Source organism: Perognathus longimembris, chromosome 2 (assembly GCF_023159225.1).
Source record: "Perognathus longimembris pacificus isolate PPM17 chromosome 2, ASM2315922v1, whole genome shotgun sequence".
Taxonomy (NCBI): domain Eukaryota; kingdom Metazoa; phylum Chordata; class Mammalia; order Rodentia; family Heteromyidae; genus Perognathus; species Perognathus longimembris.
The window spans coordinates 47,248,232-47,266,715 of record NC_063162.1 but is presented as its reverse complement, the minus strand read 5'-3'; the positions used below and the strand labels follow the sequence as shown (position 1 = coordinate 47,266,715).

Genomic DNA, 18,484 nt, shown 5'->3' with positions numbered 1-18,484 from the left:
TACTTGAGCCACAGAGACACTTCTGGATTTTTCTGTGTATGTGGTGCTGAGGAATTGAACCCAGGGCTTCATTCATGCTAGGCAAGCACTCTACCACTAAGCCACATTCCCAGCCACCGTTTTTGGTCTATCATGGGGCTTGAACTCAGGGCCCAGGTGCTGTCCCTGAGTTCTTTTGCTTATTAAGGCTAGCACTCTACCACTTTGAGCCACAGCACCACTTCTGGTTTTCTGGTTAACTGGAGATAAGAGTCTCATGGACTTTCCAGCCTGGGCTGGCTTTGAACCATGATCCTCAGATTTCAGCCTCCTGAGTAGCTAGGATTACAGGCATGAGCCAACAGTGCCCAGCTTGCAGTCACTTCTGTTCCCCCAAGCAAAGGGACACTTGTGCTTGAGTCTCTCACCTCGATATGATTTTATTTTCCTTTTCAATGAAGACAAAAACTACCACCACAAATGCCAAAAACAGAGCATATTTGCTTTTCATCCTCAGACTATGCAGGAAGTCCCGGCAGTCCTGGGGCAAAGTGAAACTTTTCTCCATGGAGAAGGAGGGAGCCATGGGGCACTTTGGGAGGTAGGCCCTCAGCTCAGGGGCATCGCTCAGAATCTTGCTTGTTGTCTTCAGGTGAGTGACACCCTTGTCCTGTGGAGAGACAGGAAGTCAGGATGGAGAACACTAAGATGCCCCCCGACTTCTGAAGATCCACGCCCATGCTAACAGTCAGGTTCACAGACAGACTGTGCCTCCTGAGACTTGAGGTCAGGCAGTCGGTCTAATCTCTCTCTAGTACTAAGGTTTGCTTAGAACTAAGCAGCTGCCAGCCCCGGAACTCTCCTTAATGAGTCATTTTCAATGCTAATAACCCTGTTCATCTTTTCACTTCCCTGTCCTCATAGGTCCAAGACCTATACAGTCATGTACCACACAGGATATTTAAGTGACAGATTGACTATAAATCATGGTCACATTATACTGGAGCTGGGGGCATGGCTGCTACATACCCCAGCATGCACAAGGTCCTGGGTTCAATTCCCACTACTGCTAAAGAGGGAAAAAAATAAAAGGAGCCAAGTAAAGTAACTGATACATATCATCCAGGCTTGTGTAAGAACACGCTCAATAACAAACTTGCTTTACGGCTGCTCAGAATATATTCTTAAGTGACACATGAATGCACATGGGAAAGAATGTTCCTTGAAGCACTTGTTTATAAATAACAAAAGACTACAAATGCTGGGCTGGGAATGTGGCTTAGCGGTAGAGTGCTTGTCTCGTATGCATGAAGTCCTGGGCTCGATTCCTCAGTACCACATAAACAGAATACGCTGGAAGTGGCACCATGGCTCAAGTGGTTGAGTGCTAGTCTTGAGCAAAAGAAGCTCAGGGACAGTGCCCAGGCCCGGAGTTCAAGCCCCAGTACTAGCACCAAAAAAAAAAAAGGAAAAAAATTGATGGGATCAGGAGGCTGAAATCTGAAGATCATGGTTCAAAGCCAGCCTGAACAGGAAAGTCCATGAGACTCTTATCTCCAATTAACTACAAAAAAACCTGGGAAGTAGAGTTATAGAGTGCTAGTTTAAAGTGAAAATGCTAAGAGACAGCACTTAGGCCCTAATTTTGTAAGGGCTAACCTGAGAACTTGAGTGACTAAATGTAGGTTTTAGTGTTAAAATTATAACAGCTTCGAAACCCTGGTGATGACTCTAGGCTAGAGGGCTGCACCCCCACCCGTGAGACTAGTTTTTTTGTAGTTTGACATTTAAAAATATAGGAAGCCCTTGTTCTCCTCTGTACCTAGGTAGCAACCATGGTAATGGATAGTAAAAAATGATCATAGTCATAGACTATAGAAATAACCATAATAATAGTAGAAATGCCATGGTACTGTTGGGTTGGTTTACTTATGATTGAGTACTGGATTGTTTTAGCCCGTTCAAGCTTGCTTAGTGGTAATGGGAAAACAGGGTACGAATTGTTAAAATAAAGTTGGTACTAGGTCAGCCTGACTGCAGAATTCTGTTTCTGTAAACAGCTTGCTTAACCCATTTGTGACTTGCTCTACCCCCTGCCTTAACCCCCTGCATCAGTGCTATGTGACCACCTGCTCTCAGTTCCTAATACCAAGGCCAGTTCCCATTATCAAAGCCAAAATAGATAACTGAAAGGGTAGGTAGCCAATAGAAACAGGACAAGACTTGCTTGCTAACTGCCATCCAATCAAGTATCTGCCAAGTTGGAAATAACCTGCCCCTGTTGTAATCACAATAAAAACCTTGCCTATCTGAGGGTCTGGGTTCTCAATCCAGATCCGCTGCGTCGGTGACGGTTGAGAGTCCAGGCTCGAGCTTGCAATAAAGACTCTCGTGAGTTTGCATCGGAATTGGCTCCTTGATGGTCATTGCGGACCCGAAATCTGGGCATAACAAATTCAAGCCCTGGTACTGGCACCAAAACATACATAGATAAAATAAAATTTAAAAAGCATCTTGGGTTCTAGTCCTTCCTTGAGTCTCTACCATGCTGTGTCATCCTTATGTGAGTGAGTTCACCTGTTTGGACCTCAGTTTCTTCCCTTGCAACATAAAACGGGCAACCCCCTACTGGATAAGGTTGTTGTGAGGAACTCACTTGGTGCTTAATAAGTGCTCATTAGGTAGCAGAATGGAGACAAGCTGTAGTGGAGTTGGGGGAGTGGCCCAGCTCCCTTTTCCCTCCTGAGTCAAGCATCTCAGGAAGGTCTGAAAGCTGCATTGCTTCAGTGACTAGCTCTGGAACCCCCTTTCCCCTCTCTTCTAGAGGGTACTTCTATTTTTGAGTAGTGATCGCAGCCCCCCTCACCCTAGAACAATGCAGGTTGCCTAAGATCCTTCCCAGCGTTGCCCTAAAAGGCAGGGAAGCCATGCGGAGAGCTTTGGCGGACAGGCTGGCCGGCTGGCTGTTTCACCTGGGGAGCACATGGGGCAGGTAGCCATGGGGCAGAGGGAAGTGTGGCAGTTCTAGGAAGAGGCATGAAAACCCCAGAGCCAGAAGGTGGGAAAGGCACACAGTGCTGAGTTCTTCCACGGGGCCATGAGGGAGGCTTGGCCACACTGGAGGTGCAGGCCTGCAGGAGGCCTTCTACCTCTGTGCCCACTCCCTGATGCCCAGCTAGCTCTGCCTCTCTTCCCTAGCTTGAAAAGACCAAGGCCCCTCTCCGTCCCTCATACTTGATGGCCCTCATCCCCTCGTGTTCTCAGAAATGACACCACAGTCCTTCTGCCTGCTGCCAGTGGAGGCCACACTTGCAGGGTGCCTAGGCCAGTGGGGAAGACAGCCAGACTTGGTGCCTGCCCGGTGCAGCTACACAGTGAGGCAGCTCCCCTGGCCCAGCTGGGCCAGCGGCGTGCTTGATGGGGGTAAACACCAGCGATGGGAGAGAAGGCAAGTGCTGACTTCTTCCATAGCAGCCGCTATCGGGAATGTGTGCACTGTGCGCCAGGCCCTGGCAGATGTGGGCAGTCACTCCAGGGAGCAGTGCCCAGCCCAGCCCTCCGGGAGCCAGCAAGGCTCAGACACGTTCTCACTCACCACCCATAACTCTCCTATGGTTTCCTTTCCCCCTTCTTATGCTGGTATTGGGGCTTAAACACAGTGCCTGGGCACTGTCCCTGAGCTTTTTCACTGAAGGCTGACGTTCTACCACTTCAGCCACAGCTCCACTTGTACCTTTTTGCTGGTTAATGGGAGAAAAGAGTCTCATAGACTTTTCTTCCACAGGTTGGCTTTAAACTGTGATTCTCAGAGACTGAGGCCCCTGAGTATCTAGGATGATAGAGATGAGGCACTGGAGCCAGGCTTCTCCTAGGACTCTCAAAGGCATTGTCCTCCCTCAGTTCTCTATTACCTCTTGCCTGGCCTGGCTCTACATCTGGCTTGGCCCTCCCTCTCCTGTGCAACGCCCTCATTTGGGGCTGTACTGCCCACGGGCTCCCTTCCCTTTGGGATCTTGTGTGAGTCCATCTTCTGTCAGTCCGTTCCCTCTCGGTAGGCAAGTGGCAGTCCTTGCTCCACCCCTCCCTAACCACCTGGCCCATCTTTCCTTGTCCTTTGTCAGCGCAGCTTTATCTTTCCACTTACCTTTCTGTCCCAATGCTTCCTACCTCAACACACATCCCCCACAAGCACCTGACTGCAGCTTGCTGGCAGCCAGCTCCTCAGCCAGGTGGAAGTTTCTCAAATGCACACCCTGTATCTATAGCGCGGCTCCTGCTGCTGAAACCCCCCAGAGCATGACTCAGAGCAGAACACAAATCCTGCAAGGCCCTCAGGACTGGAGCCTACTACCTCTCCCTCCTCTTCTTCACCCCAGCCCCTGTTCTTTTATTATATCTTGGCCCGACCCTTCCAGCTACTCTCCACCTGGAGTTTCTGCATAGCTGGTCCCTTGACAGCAGCCTCTAAACCTTCTATGGCTCACTCCTAACACATAGATCTCAGCTCACGCCCCTTCCTTCCAGATTCTTCCCTGACCATGGGCCTCATGTTGATCCCACCCATCATATTCCCTCTCTCTCCCTCCTGCTTTATTCCTGGACAGAAACATTGTTGCAGCCCTCTTCATTCAATGATCCCTCTGTATCCAGAGAGCATGGCTGCCTGCCCTTCCCATTCCCAGTGACCAGTACTGGATGTCGGGTCACTCTAGGTGGTTAAAACAGTCATTCCCATAGGTGAGTGAATTATGTGTACACATGGTGAGCTACATGCTGGTTGGTGTATGCTGTAGGCATGGATTAAAAGCACTGCTGCCAGGTGCTGGTGGTTTATGCCTGTAATCCTAGCTACTCAAGAGGCTAAGATCTGAGGATCGCAGTTCAAAGCCAGCTTGGGCAGAAAAGTCCATGAGACTCTTATCTCCAATAAATTACTCAGAAAAAGCTGGAAGTGGTGCTGTGGCTCAAGTGGTAAAGTGCTAGCCTTGAGCACAAAGAGGCTCAGGGACAGTACCCAGGCCCTGAGTTCAAGCCCCAGAACTGGCAAAAAACAAAGCAAAGAAAAACAACAACAAAAAAACCCACTGCTGTGGATGTATTCAGTGAGTGTATACTATGGGCAAAACTTCACATACTTCAGTGTCTGGAATTCACACATTAATCTGGTGACTTGCAGCTCAAACTTCACAGCTGCTCACATAGAAGGGAGGATGGAAAATCGCCCGAGGCAGAGACAGTGGGAAGGGGGTCCACCGGGGAGCTCCAGTGGGCAGGACTCAGCTTCCCTTCCTCCCCTCTCTCCCTCCCTGCAGGGGCCTTTCTGCTCGGGCCTCCCTCCATGACTTGGCAAGGGACTGCAGTTGAGAAGGTTTTCCACTTGGATGAGCTCCAGCCAGGCCCTTCCACTGAGGCCCCAAATGGACTGCAGCCAGGCCCTGCCTTCCCCTTGGGAAGGTGGGGTCCCAGCAAGGCAGCTGGGAAGGGACCTCTGATAAGAGACTGCACCTTGCCAAACATTGCATCAGGCAACAAAACTCCAATTCCCTCTGCAGGGGCCGGGAGGGCAGAGGGTCTGCGGTGCAGCTGTTGCAGGTCAGTGCACACTGCCTTTCCCAGGCAGGGGAAGGGCCGGAGGGCAAGAGTAGCAGAAGAGAAGGGTCTGTGGACAGAGGTGGTAACACTAAGCCCACCACAGAGAGCTTTAAGCCCATCCATGGAGGCTGGAGGCCATGTCCAGCACCTGGGAGGTGTGTGTGTGTGTGTGTGTGTGTGTGTGTGTGTGTGTGTGTGTGTGTGTGTGTGTGAGAATTCCTCCCTCAATTGTGGACCAGGAAGGAGAAGTGGAGTCAGGAAAGTTCCCAGGCCACCAGCAGATCTGAGAATGAGTGGCCTGTTTCATATGAGAAGGGCCTGTCCATCCGGTGACCTGGTCAGGTTGGGCATTGTTTCCCAAGAGATATGGGAGATGTTGGGGAAGGACACACCCCTCCCCACTCCACCCCTCACTTCTGATAGGAGGATTAGGGAGTAGCGGTAACCTAGCCAGGACTGGCTTACGAGAGTACTTGGTAGCATGACAAGCCAGTTGCGCCCCACCAGGCTGTCCTTCAGTCCCATTATCCATTTGTGGCTCTGGACCTTACCCCCCATGAGTCTGTGGACATCCACTCAGGTGACACATACCTTTTGCTTCCGCTGCTTCTGTCTTGGCTTAGGCTATACAGTGGCCCATTGAGTAACAGGAAGAAGAGAAGGAATGAAGGAAAAGGAAGTAAAGGGAGGCCTGGCTGGTGCTGCTCCAACATCTCAGCATCCTGGCATCTTGGGGTTCCCATTTTCTCCCCCAAGAGCGAACAGATCTCTAACTTCTTCATGGCCATCCTCATTGAAGACAGACACAAGTAGAAGCAGCCAAGGGCTGAGGGACAGTTGTCATTCATTTTCCTATGAGGATAGAGAACCAGAACCACAAAGTGGATGGTGGGGCTGACAGCCAGCAGGAAGGGGACAGAGTGATGATACAGATGCTCCACCCTGGCCAGGATGTTCTGTGGCTATCCCTCAGGGCCACAGAGGACAGAAGGCACTTCCTGTACCTCTCACACTCCACCTGAGGCCCAGCTTCCTGTCCTTGCCCAGCCGGGGCTGCGCGAAGGTGATGTCCAGGATTCATCTCCATGCAACAGGCGGCCCAGTGAGGAGTCTGCTGTCTATAAGAATTGATGGTGGGCTGGGAATGTGACTTAATGGGAGAGTGCTTGCCTCATGTACATGAAGCTCTGGGTTCGATTGCTCAATACCATATAAACCGGAAAAGCCAGAAGTGGCTCTGTGGCTCAAGTGGTAGAGCATTAGCCTTGAACACAGTGAGGCTCAGGGACAATGCCCAGGCCCTGAGTTCAAGCCCCAGGACTGGCAAAAAAGAAAAAAAAAGGGAGGAGGAGGAGGAGGAAGAGAAGGAGGTGAAAATGGTAAGTTGGGTGCTGGTGGGTCAGGCCTGTAATCCTAGCTACTCAGGAGGCTGAAATCTGAGGATTGCGGTTCAGAGCCAGCCAGGGCAGGAAAGTCTGTGAGACTCTTTTTTTTTTTTTTTTGGCCCAGTCCTGGGCCTTGGACTCAGGACCTGAGCACTGTCCCTGGCTTCCTGTTTGCTCAAGGCTAGCACTCTGCCACTAGAGCCACAGCGCCACTTCTGGCCATTTTCTGTATATGTGGTGCTGGGGAATCGAACCCAGGGCCTCATGTATACGAGGCAAGCTCTCTCGCCACTAGGCCATATCCCCAGCCCTGTGAGACTCTTATCTCCAATTAACCACCAGAAAATTAGACATGGTGCTGTGGCTCAAAGTGGTAGAGTACAAAAGATCAGCCCTGAGTTTAAGCCCTATGACCAACACCTTCCCCTCTCCAAAAAAAGATGATATAACTGAGTGTAGTGATGCACACCTGTTGTCCCAGCTACTCAGGAGGCTGAGTCTCAGTTTGGGGAGATGAAAGGAGTTCTAGAAATGGAAGGTGGTAATGATTCTACAACCACATGAATGTATTTAATACCACTGAACTGAGCATTACTTACAATGCTTCTTTTAAAGTGGTAGAGCGCTAGCCTTGAGCACAAAGAGGTTCAGGGACAGTGCCTAGGCCCTGAGTCCAAGCTCTAGAATCAGCAAAAGGCTTTTTTGTTTGTTTTGTTTTGTTTTTTTTGCTAGTCCTGGGGCTTGGACTCAGGGCCTGAATCCAAGCTCAGTCCAAGCACTGTCCTTGGCTTCTTTTTTCTCAAAGCTAGCACTCTACCACTTGAGCCACAGCACCACTTCTGGCTTTTTCTATATATGTGGTGCTGAGGAATCGAACCCAGGGCTTCATGTATGCGAGGCAAGCATTCTACCACTATGCCACATTCCCAGCCTCGCTTTTTGTTTTGTTTTGCTTTTTGACAGTATCAGGGCCTTGATACCTCAGGGCTCGTGCTTGCTAAACAAGCATTCCACCACTGAGCCATGCCTCCAACCCTCTTCTGCAATGATTATTTTGAAATAGGATCCTCCTTCCTGCCCACGTCCATGCCTGGATCACAAGACCTGCCTATTTTAAGCTTCTCACCTTAACTAGGATAACAGGTATATGCCACTATGCCAAGCTCTTAGTAGAGTAGGAGGTTTTGCAAACTTTTCTGTCCAGGCTGGTTCTGAACGCTGATCCTCACAGTCTCAGCTTCCCAAGTAGCTAGGATTATGGGTGTGAACCACCAGTGCTCCACTTAAAATGGAAGGGTCTTTGATTCTTGCCTCAAATGGTGGTTTTATTCTCTGCCCCCACAGCACTTGGCATAGGAGTGGCACATGGCAGGGTTCAATAGGTAGCTGGGAAGTGAATAAATGGATTTATGCGCTGTCCTGAAGGGCTAGTGGTTTTTGTAGGTTGGTCGATGCTATTGGGCACAGGTAGGTTGCTGACAGGAGAATGTCGACATGATGTCACTGCCCAGAAAAACACTCATTCTAAGATGCTACCCAACAACTACAGTGAACAGGACAGAATAGTAGCTATAGTGCAGTCCTTGAGTGTGGGAAGTGGTCCCTCAGTAGGAGCTCCTGACCCCAGTGTGTGTGTGTGTGTGTGTGTGTGTGTATGCGCATGCATCATACTCTTGCTTAGCTTTTTTCACTCAAGGCTGGCATTCTATTACTTGAGTTATACCTCTACTTCTGGCCGTTTGCTGGTTCGTGGGAAATAAGAGTCACATTTGTCTGCCAGTTACATTAGCCTGGCTTTGACCTGGGATCCTCAGATCTCAGCCTCCTGAATAGCTAGGTTTACAGACATGAGCCACGAGTACCTGGCACGGCCCCTGCTTTTACAGAAGCAGTGAACAGTGGTGTGCACAGTGATAGTGAGTGTCGGATGGGGGTAAAACAAAGTGCAAATGATAGAACCTGACCTGGCCTCCAGCTGCAAATATCCCTCAGGCAGAGCTCCCACCCGGTCATCTGCTAGATGGCACAGGCCTATAGACGTCTCATCCTGCCTCTCAACTTGATACTGCAGTGCAGTGGCCCCGAACTGTTCCAAATGGTAGCCTGTGGGTCCTGACTCAGTGGGCCTCTGAGCTGTCAAGCTGAGAACAAACTGAATGCTAGGGCTCTGGTCCCCAGGACAGAATCATGGTGTTAATGGTGACTCAGGCCTCAACCAGCACAGCTCAGCTGTCCCAGGGCGAGCGGCTCTCAGATGAATGCTTGAGACCAGAAGTGTTTTGGAATGTTTGCATGTACATCATGAGAGATCTTGGAGATGGGACCCACATTTAAAAATAGGAAGTGCTCACTCAACTATAGTCCTAGTGCAATATGCAATATATTTTTTTAACAACTCTGTGTGTGGAACCAAGTTTCATGCTGTGGAATTTTCCACTTGTGTCACAAAAGTTTCAAATTGTGTCCAAAAGTTTCAGATTTTTGGAGCATTTCAGATTTCAGGTTTGGGGATCAGGGATGAATCACTTGTATTTCTCTACAATATACAATCTGGAGAGAGGAATGTTTCTTTCCAGAGGGTTCAAGAAAAACCTGTTCTATATGCCATCCCATCAATCATGAGAAAACTGGCTCTTATCCTAAGGCTGCAGAATGTCAGGACTAGGAAGGGCTTGGGAGTTTTTCCTGTCTACTCTCCTTCATTTTTCATTTCTACAAACTCAGGTTCAGAGGAGAAGTGCTTCCACCACTGAGCATTCCTGTGCCTGGAGCAGACATGACTAATCAATCTCCATCCTCCTTTCAGCTGAGACTGGATCAGACCACACATGCCTTCTGGATTCAGGTCACTCCATTAGAGCTGGCATGGGAAACAAAACCCATTTGCCCTTTCTGCCATAAAAGATCCCCTCTGTAGACAATAAAACACCTCACCATCTTTTTTTTTTAGAGTTACACCCTGTGACATTCCACAATGCCAGCCCAAATTCCAGCTTCCCTTACTTCCTTCCATAAACTGCCCATCCAATCACACATACCTTAAAAGTACAAGCATCGAACCTTCAAGTCCTTAGCCAATACGACCTTTTTACAGAAACAAACACCATGATCACATTAACATTAAAGGGAGTTAAGGCTTCCTAGTTTGCAAACATTTTGCTTTTTGAAAAGAATAGCGATGGACATCAGGCTTTCCTCACCTCTTCTCCACCTTGGTCTCTCGCTTGCCTTGTGCTTTTCTGAGCAGGAGAGGAGGTGGAGAGCAGTGAGCCTAGGAACTGGCAGAGAAAACTTCTACCAATCCATTCTACACCACAGCTGGCAAAGATCTTCACACAGCTAATTTTATATTATTACTCACGTGCCTTTATATGTTATCGTGAATAACAGCCAAGATTTTAAGTGTGTGGGCTTCCCCACAAAAGGTTTTGGGGTTTGGGGGAAAGTTTGGGCGAGGCCACTGGGGTGTGCCTTGAGTGTGAACAAAACCTGCTACGGGTATTACAGCAGAGAACAGTGGGCAGCCATTACTGAGGACAGCACAGGCATGCAGATGGGAGCTGGACATGAGGCCACTTATACACAGATTCAATTGGCAAAGAGCAAGATATTTTAGAAAAATATTGTTGTCGGTGAAGTTCTGGGGGACCAAGTGGCAGAGCTCATCAGTTGCCCATGTGTTCTTCCAACATGGCCCAGCCTCTTTTGTGGTCAAGTTGAGGCCATGTGACTAGCTCTGGTCAGTGGGATGTGGGTGAAAGTGATGGATATAAGCCACTTCAAAGTCTAGCCCTTAAAATGATTGCAGACATTCTTCTGGGGCTCTCTTCCTTGCCAAACACATGCTCCAACTGCTGAGTTCAATATGGGATCAGCTGAATACAGGACGTTGCTTGGAGAGCCACCCAAACGACACCAGATGTTATGCAAGAGAAGCATTAGGCTTGGCTATAAGCATTAAGTCATTGAGATTTGGGGTCTAATTGTCTCTGCAGCAGAGCCTGTCCTGTCCTGAGTAGTACATAAGAAAGACTCCTATAAACTAATGGAGGGTTTCCTTTTTTGAAGGCCATTTGGCATCATGATTTTATGATGACAATGACCGTAACTGCTATTTTAGTTTCTTGAGTCAAGGTCTCACTTTGTAACTCAGGCTTGTCTCAAACTCCATACTTCTTTTAAAATTGGGTTTAAATTACTATATATATTTCACAGTACACATTTTAACCTTCCCAACAATGAAAATGATCATCCTACTCTACATAGCTTACAAAGTCTATGAACTTTCACATTAAAATGATTTCCTCCATTTCAGGTAATATATACATTACTTTCCTTTTGTTTAGTAACATCTGTTCCCTCTTTCACTCATTCCCTCCCTCCCATCCTCACCCATGAGTAGCTTAGTTCACTCTCATCAATGTCTGATGTAGCTGATGGTCTCCTCTGCTGTATTATTATTATTGTTGTTATCAGTTTCACCCACCTTCCACTCATTCTGTGCCCTCCTCCCAGCTTCCCTAGGGTGTGCTCCCATATGTGAGGTAGGGAATATAGAGTCATCTAAAACTCATAGGACGTTTTCAGATGAAGACCTTTCTTTCCTTATCTTTGGGGTTCTAAAAGGTGCTTGGTCTTGCTATTTGGCGCTTTTTCTCCCACACTTGTCCATTTTTGCTCTCACTGTATTTTGGTATCTTGAGTCCTGTTTACTTTGTTGTATCTCACTGCGTTTTAAATCTAACACCTGCATATCAGGGAGACCATACACTGTTTGTCTCTCTGCCCTTGGCTTATCTCGCTCAACATGATTTGTTCTAGTTCCATCCATTTTCCAGTGAATGCCATTATTTTATCCTTTCTAATGGCAGTGTAAAATTCCATTGTATATAGGTACTACGTTTTTAAAATCCATTCATCTGTAGTGGGGCATCTGGATTGTCAAACTCCATACTTTTAAACATGCATACTTTACAATAGTCTGAAGTTTGTGTCCCTTCAAAATCTCAAATCCTCAATGAGCTGGTGCTAGGAGGCAGGGCCTAAGTGGGTAGAGAGACACATGCCTATGATCACAGCTACTTGGCAGGCAGAAGCAAGAGGATCACAAGTTCAAGGTCAGCCTGAGCAAAGTTAGTGAGGCCTTAGCTTCAAAATAGAAGGGCTGGAGGTATAGCTCAAGTGACACAGAACTTCCATAACAAGTATGAGACCCTGGCTTTAATGCCTAGCACTAAAGAGAAAAAAAAAGGCAAAGAAAAAGTCCTGGAAAAGTGATTAGATTGTGAGTGTGGAGCCCTTGTGAATGAGATTATTTGTTGAGGAGGCCCAGGGCAGCTCATTGTGCCTTTCATCTTGTGAAGAGGTGGCAAGGAGGCATCCTCAACCTAGACTGGCCTTCCCCACCACTGAATCTGCTGGTGCCTTGATTTGGGACTTTGCAGCCACCAGAACAGTGCACAAGAAGGGCCTGTCATTTCTAAATTTCCCAGCCTATAGTAGTTTGTGACAATGGCCCCAACAAACTAAGATACCCTTTCTCCAGCAATGCCACATGTCTAGGTATTAATCTTGCAGGTGTACTTGCACAGATAATAGTCAAGACACACAACAGGAAACTGTATATAATTAAAAGACTGACCATGACCTTGATACATGTAAATAGGCCCACCAAAAAAATTGATAAATGGTAGATTTTTTTTTATCATTACAATACTTTGTAATAATTAAAAAGAAAGAGGCCGGTCTGTATGGGTGACAGGAGATGTCCTTCAAGATACCAGCGGTGAACTCCAGGTCTGAGCCGTGGTGGCTCCCCACCAACTGTGTGAAAAATGAGTGACACACTGATGTTGGCTCTGGCTTACAGTATCCAGACAAGGGAAACAAGTTGGCAAAGTTGAGTGAACTGGGCGGTGGGGCTAAGAACTGGAACCCATTCAAATTTTGCACCTTGTGTTGCTTGAATGTACTGGCATGTTTGCTTATTACCTTTTTCAACATAAAAGGAAGGGGCCATAAAACAAAGTAAATTTTAATCATGCATAGAGTTATTTCGCCATCTGCTAACCCGCACACCCTCGAGCGCCCTCGCATGTCTGTTTGGGTCATGCTCATGACTGCAAAATGTACTCCTTTGTGGATTTTGGAGCTCTTGTTAATTTTATTGATTAGCGAACTTTCAATCAGAAAGGGGTTCATGAATGTATCCATGCAGGGGGTGCCTGGCAAAAGGAAGCCCTGGAAACTGGAGCGGACCATGAGCTGGCTTTCAGTATGGGTCCATGTACAGCTTTTTGTTGTTCTCCTTTGTGATATCCTCTGTGAAAAGTAACTCCATTACAGGATTTCTGAGGAGACTAGGTAGGAAAGAAAACTCCTAACACCTTAGGCCAGCATTCCTACTTAATTACCGGCCTTTGTACAAAGACTTGGGGCCTTTGGAATACCAAGTAAACCAGGATAGAGGGGAATTTCCTGTGCTCCTTGTTTTCTCTCAACTCTGCTTTTGAGTGTTTTCCCCTGACTTCAATGCTGAGGACATAACTGTACCTTTTGGAGAGGCCTGCATCCCACGACTTCCCCGGAAGCCCCAGGTAAGAGTCAGGCTGACAAACAGAGTATAACTAACTGCTGTTATACAAAGAGGAATCCCATTCCAGCCTCTCTTCCTTCTCACTCAAGTTCTACCCACCATCCTATCCCCCACCCAGGATCTGTGGAAGAGAAGAAGGAGGGGCTTGCTGTCAGTCATTGGACCTGATCAATGGCCACACAGTGATTCATCTATACCCAGCCAGAGAGATTGTGTCTTGAGGGTAGAGGTGGGGGTCCTGGTGGTCACATGTCTAACTGCTGTCAATACTGGACAGAGGACCTTGGACTTGGAATCAAACTTGAATTGGGTCCTCCAGACCTTCCCCTTATTCTCTGGTGACACTGAACAAGGCATGAAACTTCTTTGAGGCTTGGTTGGCCACACAGGGTTACCAAGATCATGACCAAAGTATTTGAGGCTCTGAGAAAAGGGAAGACTGCAAACCAGTGAGTCATTGCTGGTTTGAACAAATGCCAGCCAAGGCCTATTCATGCCACGGACACCGTTAGGCATCTCTCCCTGATGGCCCGCAAGCTGTTTCAGAGAATAGACACTAGCTGCCTCCTGATTTTCTACAGACTAGTCAACCTTGACTGCTCTGGAACTGCTTCTGGTCAAAGATAACTTTTCTAGCCCTAGAACACATCACCCAACATGCAAGGTCTTAAGCTCGGACAGAACTAGACACATGCACAGCCCTAGCCAAGCAACTGAGAGCTTCTACTGTAGGAGGGCAAGTCAATTTCAACTCCTCACCAAGACTGATAGATTGGAAGGCCTGAAGTGTGTATTTGGTGGATCCCACCAGGAAAAGGCGCTCAGATTGTTTAATAATGTCTGCCCCAGGTAGGAAGGAGAGTAGCACTGCAGTTGTGTACCTAGTTGCTGGGTCTGCTTTGGAGCCCCAGTTTTCAATCCTGATAGCATGTGAGAATTAACCAGGGAACTTTAAACATCTCTGAGGCCCAGATCCTCCCTCCCAAGATGATGACTATATTAATCTGGGATTAGTCAAGGCATCAGGATTGTTTAAAGCTCACCTAGATAGTATAGGTTGAGAGCTGCTATTTGAAGCACTCAACCTCATTACCCCAGGGCATCTCAGGAGTTGGCACACTGTTGGTGTGGCAGAGGGTGCCAGGTCTCATGCTGTCCAGGCATGGACGCCAGGAAAAGGGTCTGTGGCCCTTGCTTGACTCAGGACACAAGTGTTCAATGTGATTCTGGGACTACATGTGAGAAATCCACTTAAAACCAGCTCCCTGGGCTGGGAATATGGCCTAGTTGTAAAGTGCTTGCCTTGTGAAGCCCTGGGTTCTAGTTCTCAGCACAATATATATAGAAAAAGCTCGAAGTGGCGCTGTAGCTCAAGTGGTAGAGTGCTATCCTTGAGCAAAAAGAAACCAGGGACAGTGCATAGGCCCTGAGTTCAAGCCCCAGGACTGGCAAAAACAAAACCAAACAAAAAAGCCAGCTCCCTAGCTGAGCACAGTGGTGCATGCCTGTAGTTCCAGCTAACCAGAAAAACTGAGGCAGAAAGATCACCAGAACCCAGGAGCTGGAAGCCAGCATTAGCAACCTCCTGACACATTGCCTCAAAACTAATATAAATAAAGAACAATAAATAAAATAAGCTATCCTATACCAGGAACTACTCAGCAACATAGAAGAAACTTTAGTGCTGGTGGGCATGGTCATCTCTGCTACCTAGGAGACTGAGATCAGGAGGCTTATAGTTGGAAGCCCACCTGGGCAAAGGTTATCGAGAACCATCTCAACCAAGAAGCTGAATGTGGTGGTGCTCAGATACTCAGGAGGCTGTAGGGAGGAGGATTAAGGTCTGAGACTGGCCCTGGGCAAAAAGTCCAGATCCTATGAAAGGAAATAAAAAGACTGTGACTCAAAAATGGTAGAGCACCCATCTAGCAGGTCCAAGGTCCTGAGTCCAAACCCTAGTACAAAAAGGAGAACAAGAAGAGGAGGAAGAGCAAGAGGAGGGAGCGTGGAAAGATTGATACAACAATTGATGGATATTACTTGGGTCTTGGATGAGTTTTGAAGGTGTTATATTGAGAAATAAAAGCCAATTTCAACCAGCGATTTCAGGTGCAACTGGAGTCAATTGCAGCCACCGGTTTCTAGCAACCTTTTTTGTTTGTTTGTTTGTTTCCAGAATGGTTTTATTAAAGTTCCATGCTGTATATAAACATACATGTGATGAGAAAACAGTAACTTGAAACATGCACTTATCTGGCATTCTCTAAAATACCATTATACAAGTTTTCATTGACTTAGAAAAATACCCACTAAAACAATCACAGTTATTTTGAAATATTTTTTTAAAAATGTATTGGCCAGAAGAAAGTTCAGGAGAATAAACAAGATTGATTCTAAATTATATGTCAAAAAACTGTACAAGATTGCACATAAAACTATAGTTTACAAAAACCTTGGGTATAGTAAGAATACTGAAGTAAGATTTCCAAGTTCTATTATCAATATCTATTAAAAAAATCCTTATGAGGGCTGGGGATATGGCCTAGTGGCAAGAGTGCCTGCCTCGGATACATGAGGCCCTAGGTTCGATTCCCCAGCACCACATATACAGAAAATGGCCAGAAGCGGCGCTGTGGCTCAAGTGGCAGAGTGCTAGCCTTGAGCGGGAAGAAGCCAGGGACAGTGCTCAGGCCCTGAGTCCAAGGCCCAGGACTGGCCAAAAACAAACAAACAAAAAAAAATCCTTATGAAATAATTGACTTAGAAAAAGTGAGATGGTCATGATTTCCATGAGTATAGAAAATAGTAAATATCACTAAATACCACTTTCTGAAATAAAGTGTACTCAAAACAGTACAATGTATAGTCTCAAATCAAACGTTCTGTCATTCATTTAAACTTTGCTTCTATTTCTAGCAACCTTTATTTACAGTTTTAAGAATTGGCTGGGAATGTGGCTTAGTGATAGAGTGCATGCCTAGCATGCATGAAGCCCTGGGTTCGATTCCTTAGTACCACATAAACAGAAAAGGCCAGAAGTGGTGCTGTGGCTCAAGTGGTAGAGTGCTAGCCTTGAGCACAGGACTGGCAAAAACAAAAACAAAAAGAATCATTGAGGGCCTTCAGAAAAGAAGGAGCCAGGCACTGATGGCCCATGTCTGTGATCCTAGCTACTCAGGAGGCTCAGATCCAAAGGATTAGAGTTCTAAGCCAGCCTAGGTAGAAAGTCTTGAGACTCATCTCCAAAATACGTAGCAAAAAGCCAATCTGGATTCATGGCTTAATTGGTAGAACACCAGCTAATCAAGCAAGCCAAGCAAGTGTAAGACCTATAGTTCAAATTTTTTTTTGCCAGTCCTGAACTCAGGGCCTGAGCACTGTCCCTGGCTTCTTTGTGCTCAAGGCTAGCACTCTACCACTTGAGCCACAGTGCCACTTCTGGCTTTTTCTATATATATGATGCTGAGGAATCGAACCCAAGGCTTCGTGTATATGAGGCGAGCACGCTACCACTAGGCTATATTCCTGCCCTAGAGTTCAAATTTTATACCACAAAAAAATTTGCAGGGCTGGGAATGTGGCTTAGCAGTGGAATGCTTGTCTGGCAAATACAAAGCCCTGAGTTCGATTCCTCAGCACCACATACACACAAAAAGCCAGAAGTGGTGATGTGGCTAAAAAGGTAGAGTGCTAGCCTTGAGCAAAATGAAGTCAGGGACAGTGCTCAGGCCTTGAGTCCAAGCCCCAGGTCTGCCAAAAAAAATTGCAAAAGGTTACATGCTATAAATAATTCCATTTACAGAGTTTGTGAAATGAGAAACACATAGGAAGAGAGAACAAATTAGAATCATCAAGAGTTAAGGAGGGATGGGAAGTGAAGCTAAAAAAGGGCAATATCAGGATCAATATATCTAGACTGGTCAAGGTCAAGATCTTGGTTGCAATATTGAATTTGGGTCCCGCAAGAGGTTACTGCTGGGTGAAATTAACAAGTTCCTGATTAGATCTTAAAATTGTATGCGCATCTATCATTAGATTCCTTCTGTATTAGTTCTTAAAATTTCCTGTGAATGTACTATTGCTTCAAAAATTTTAAAGTATAATTAAAAGACTGAAGGTATAGCTCAGAAGTAAGAGTGTGTGTTAGTAGGCACAGGTCCTGGGTTAGATCCCCTGCATCTTCCCATGATGCGTTATTCTGACATGCCTCTTTTTTTTTTTTTTGCCAGTCCTGGTGCTTGGACTCAGGGCCTGAGCACTGTCCCTGGCTTCTTCTTGCTCAAGGCTAGCACTCTGCCACTTGAGCCACAGCACCACTTCTGGCCATTTTCTGTATATGTGGTGCTGGGGAATCGAACCTAGGGCCTCATGTATATGAGGCAAGCACTCTAGCCACTAGGCCATATCCCCAGCCCCTCTGACATGCCTCTATGGTAGTCACATTGCCTTCTCCTCCATCTTATAAATAAATAACACTTGTGATTGTATTTATGGTCACCCAGACAATCAGGAATAGTCCCTCATCTCAAAATCCTTGATTACATCTGCAAATTCCCCTATAACATGTAAGGTGACGTGTGCCTGGGATCCATGGACATAACATATGGACATCTTTGGGGGCTACAACTCAGCCTCCCACAAACTCTTGCCTCATTACATGGGGGTGTAAATGAAAAGTTAGCACAGTACTGTTAGGTGGTCAGGGGCATGTATTTAATCCCAGCTCGTGGTGAGATTCACTTTGTGTCCTAGAGAGTCATTCTGCAGAGAGGCCCACCCATGGGGACTTTTCTCTGGGAATGCTGAGCAGTAGGGTTTGTGGCGTGTTGTGTTAAAGAAAAGCACTGAATTCATGTTTGCAGCTACTCTCGTTATACCACATAGCTCTTTAGCTACAAGCCTCATGCCCAAGCGTTGCTCAATGCACGCTTGT

The 18,484-nt window shown here is 46.8% G+C and overlaps 1 protein-coding gene across 1 annotated transcript in view; it reads right to left on the bottom strand.

Annotated features, from left to right (window-relative positions):
- Positions 1-18,484, bottom strand: part of Chst3 (carbohydrate sulfotransferase 3) — a 38,426-nt gene that overhangs the window by 3,235 nt on the left and 16,707 nt on the right. The window contains exon 2 of the mRNA XM_048335816.1: positions 408-649. Coding sequence (XP_048191773.1) covers positions 408-565 — 158 coding nt within the window. The 5' untranslated portion in view covers positions 566-649. The remainder of the gene's footprint in view (positions 1-407; positions 650-18,484) is intronic.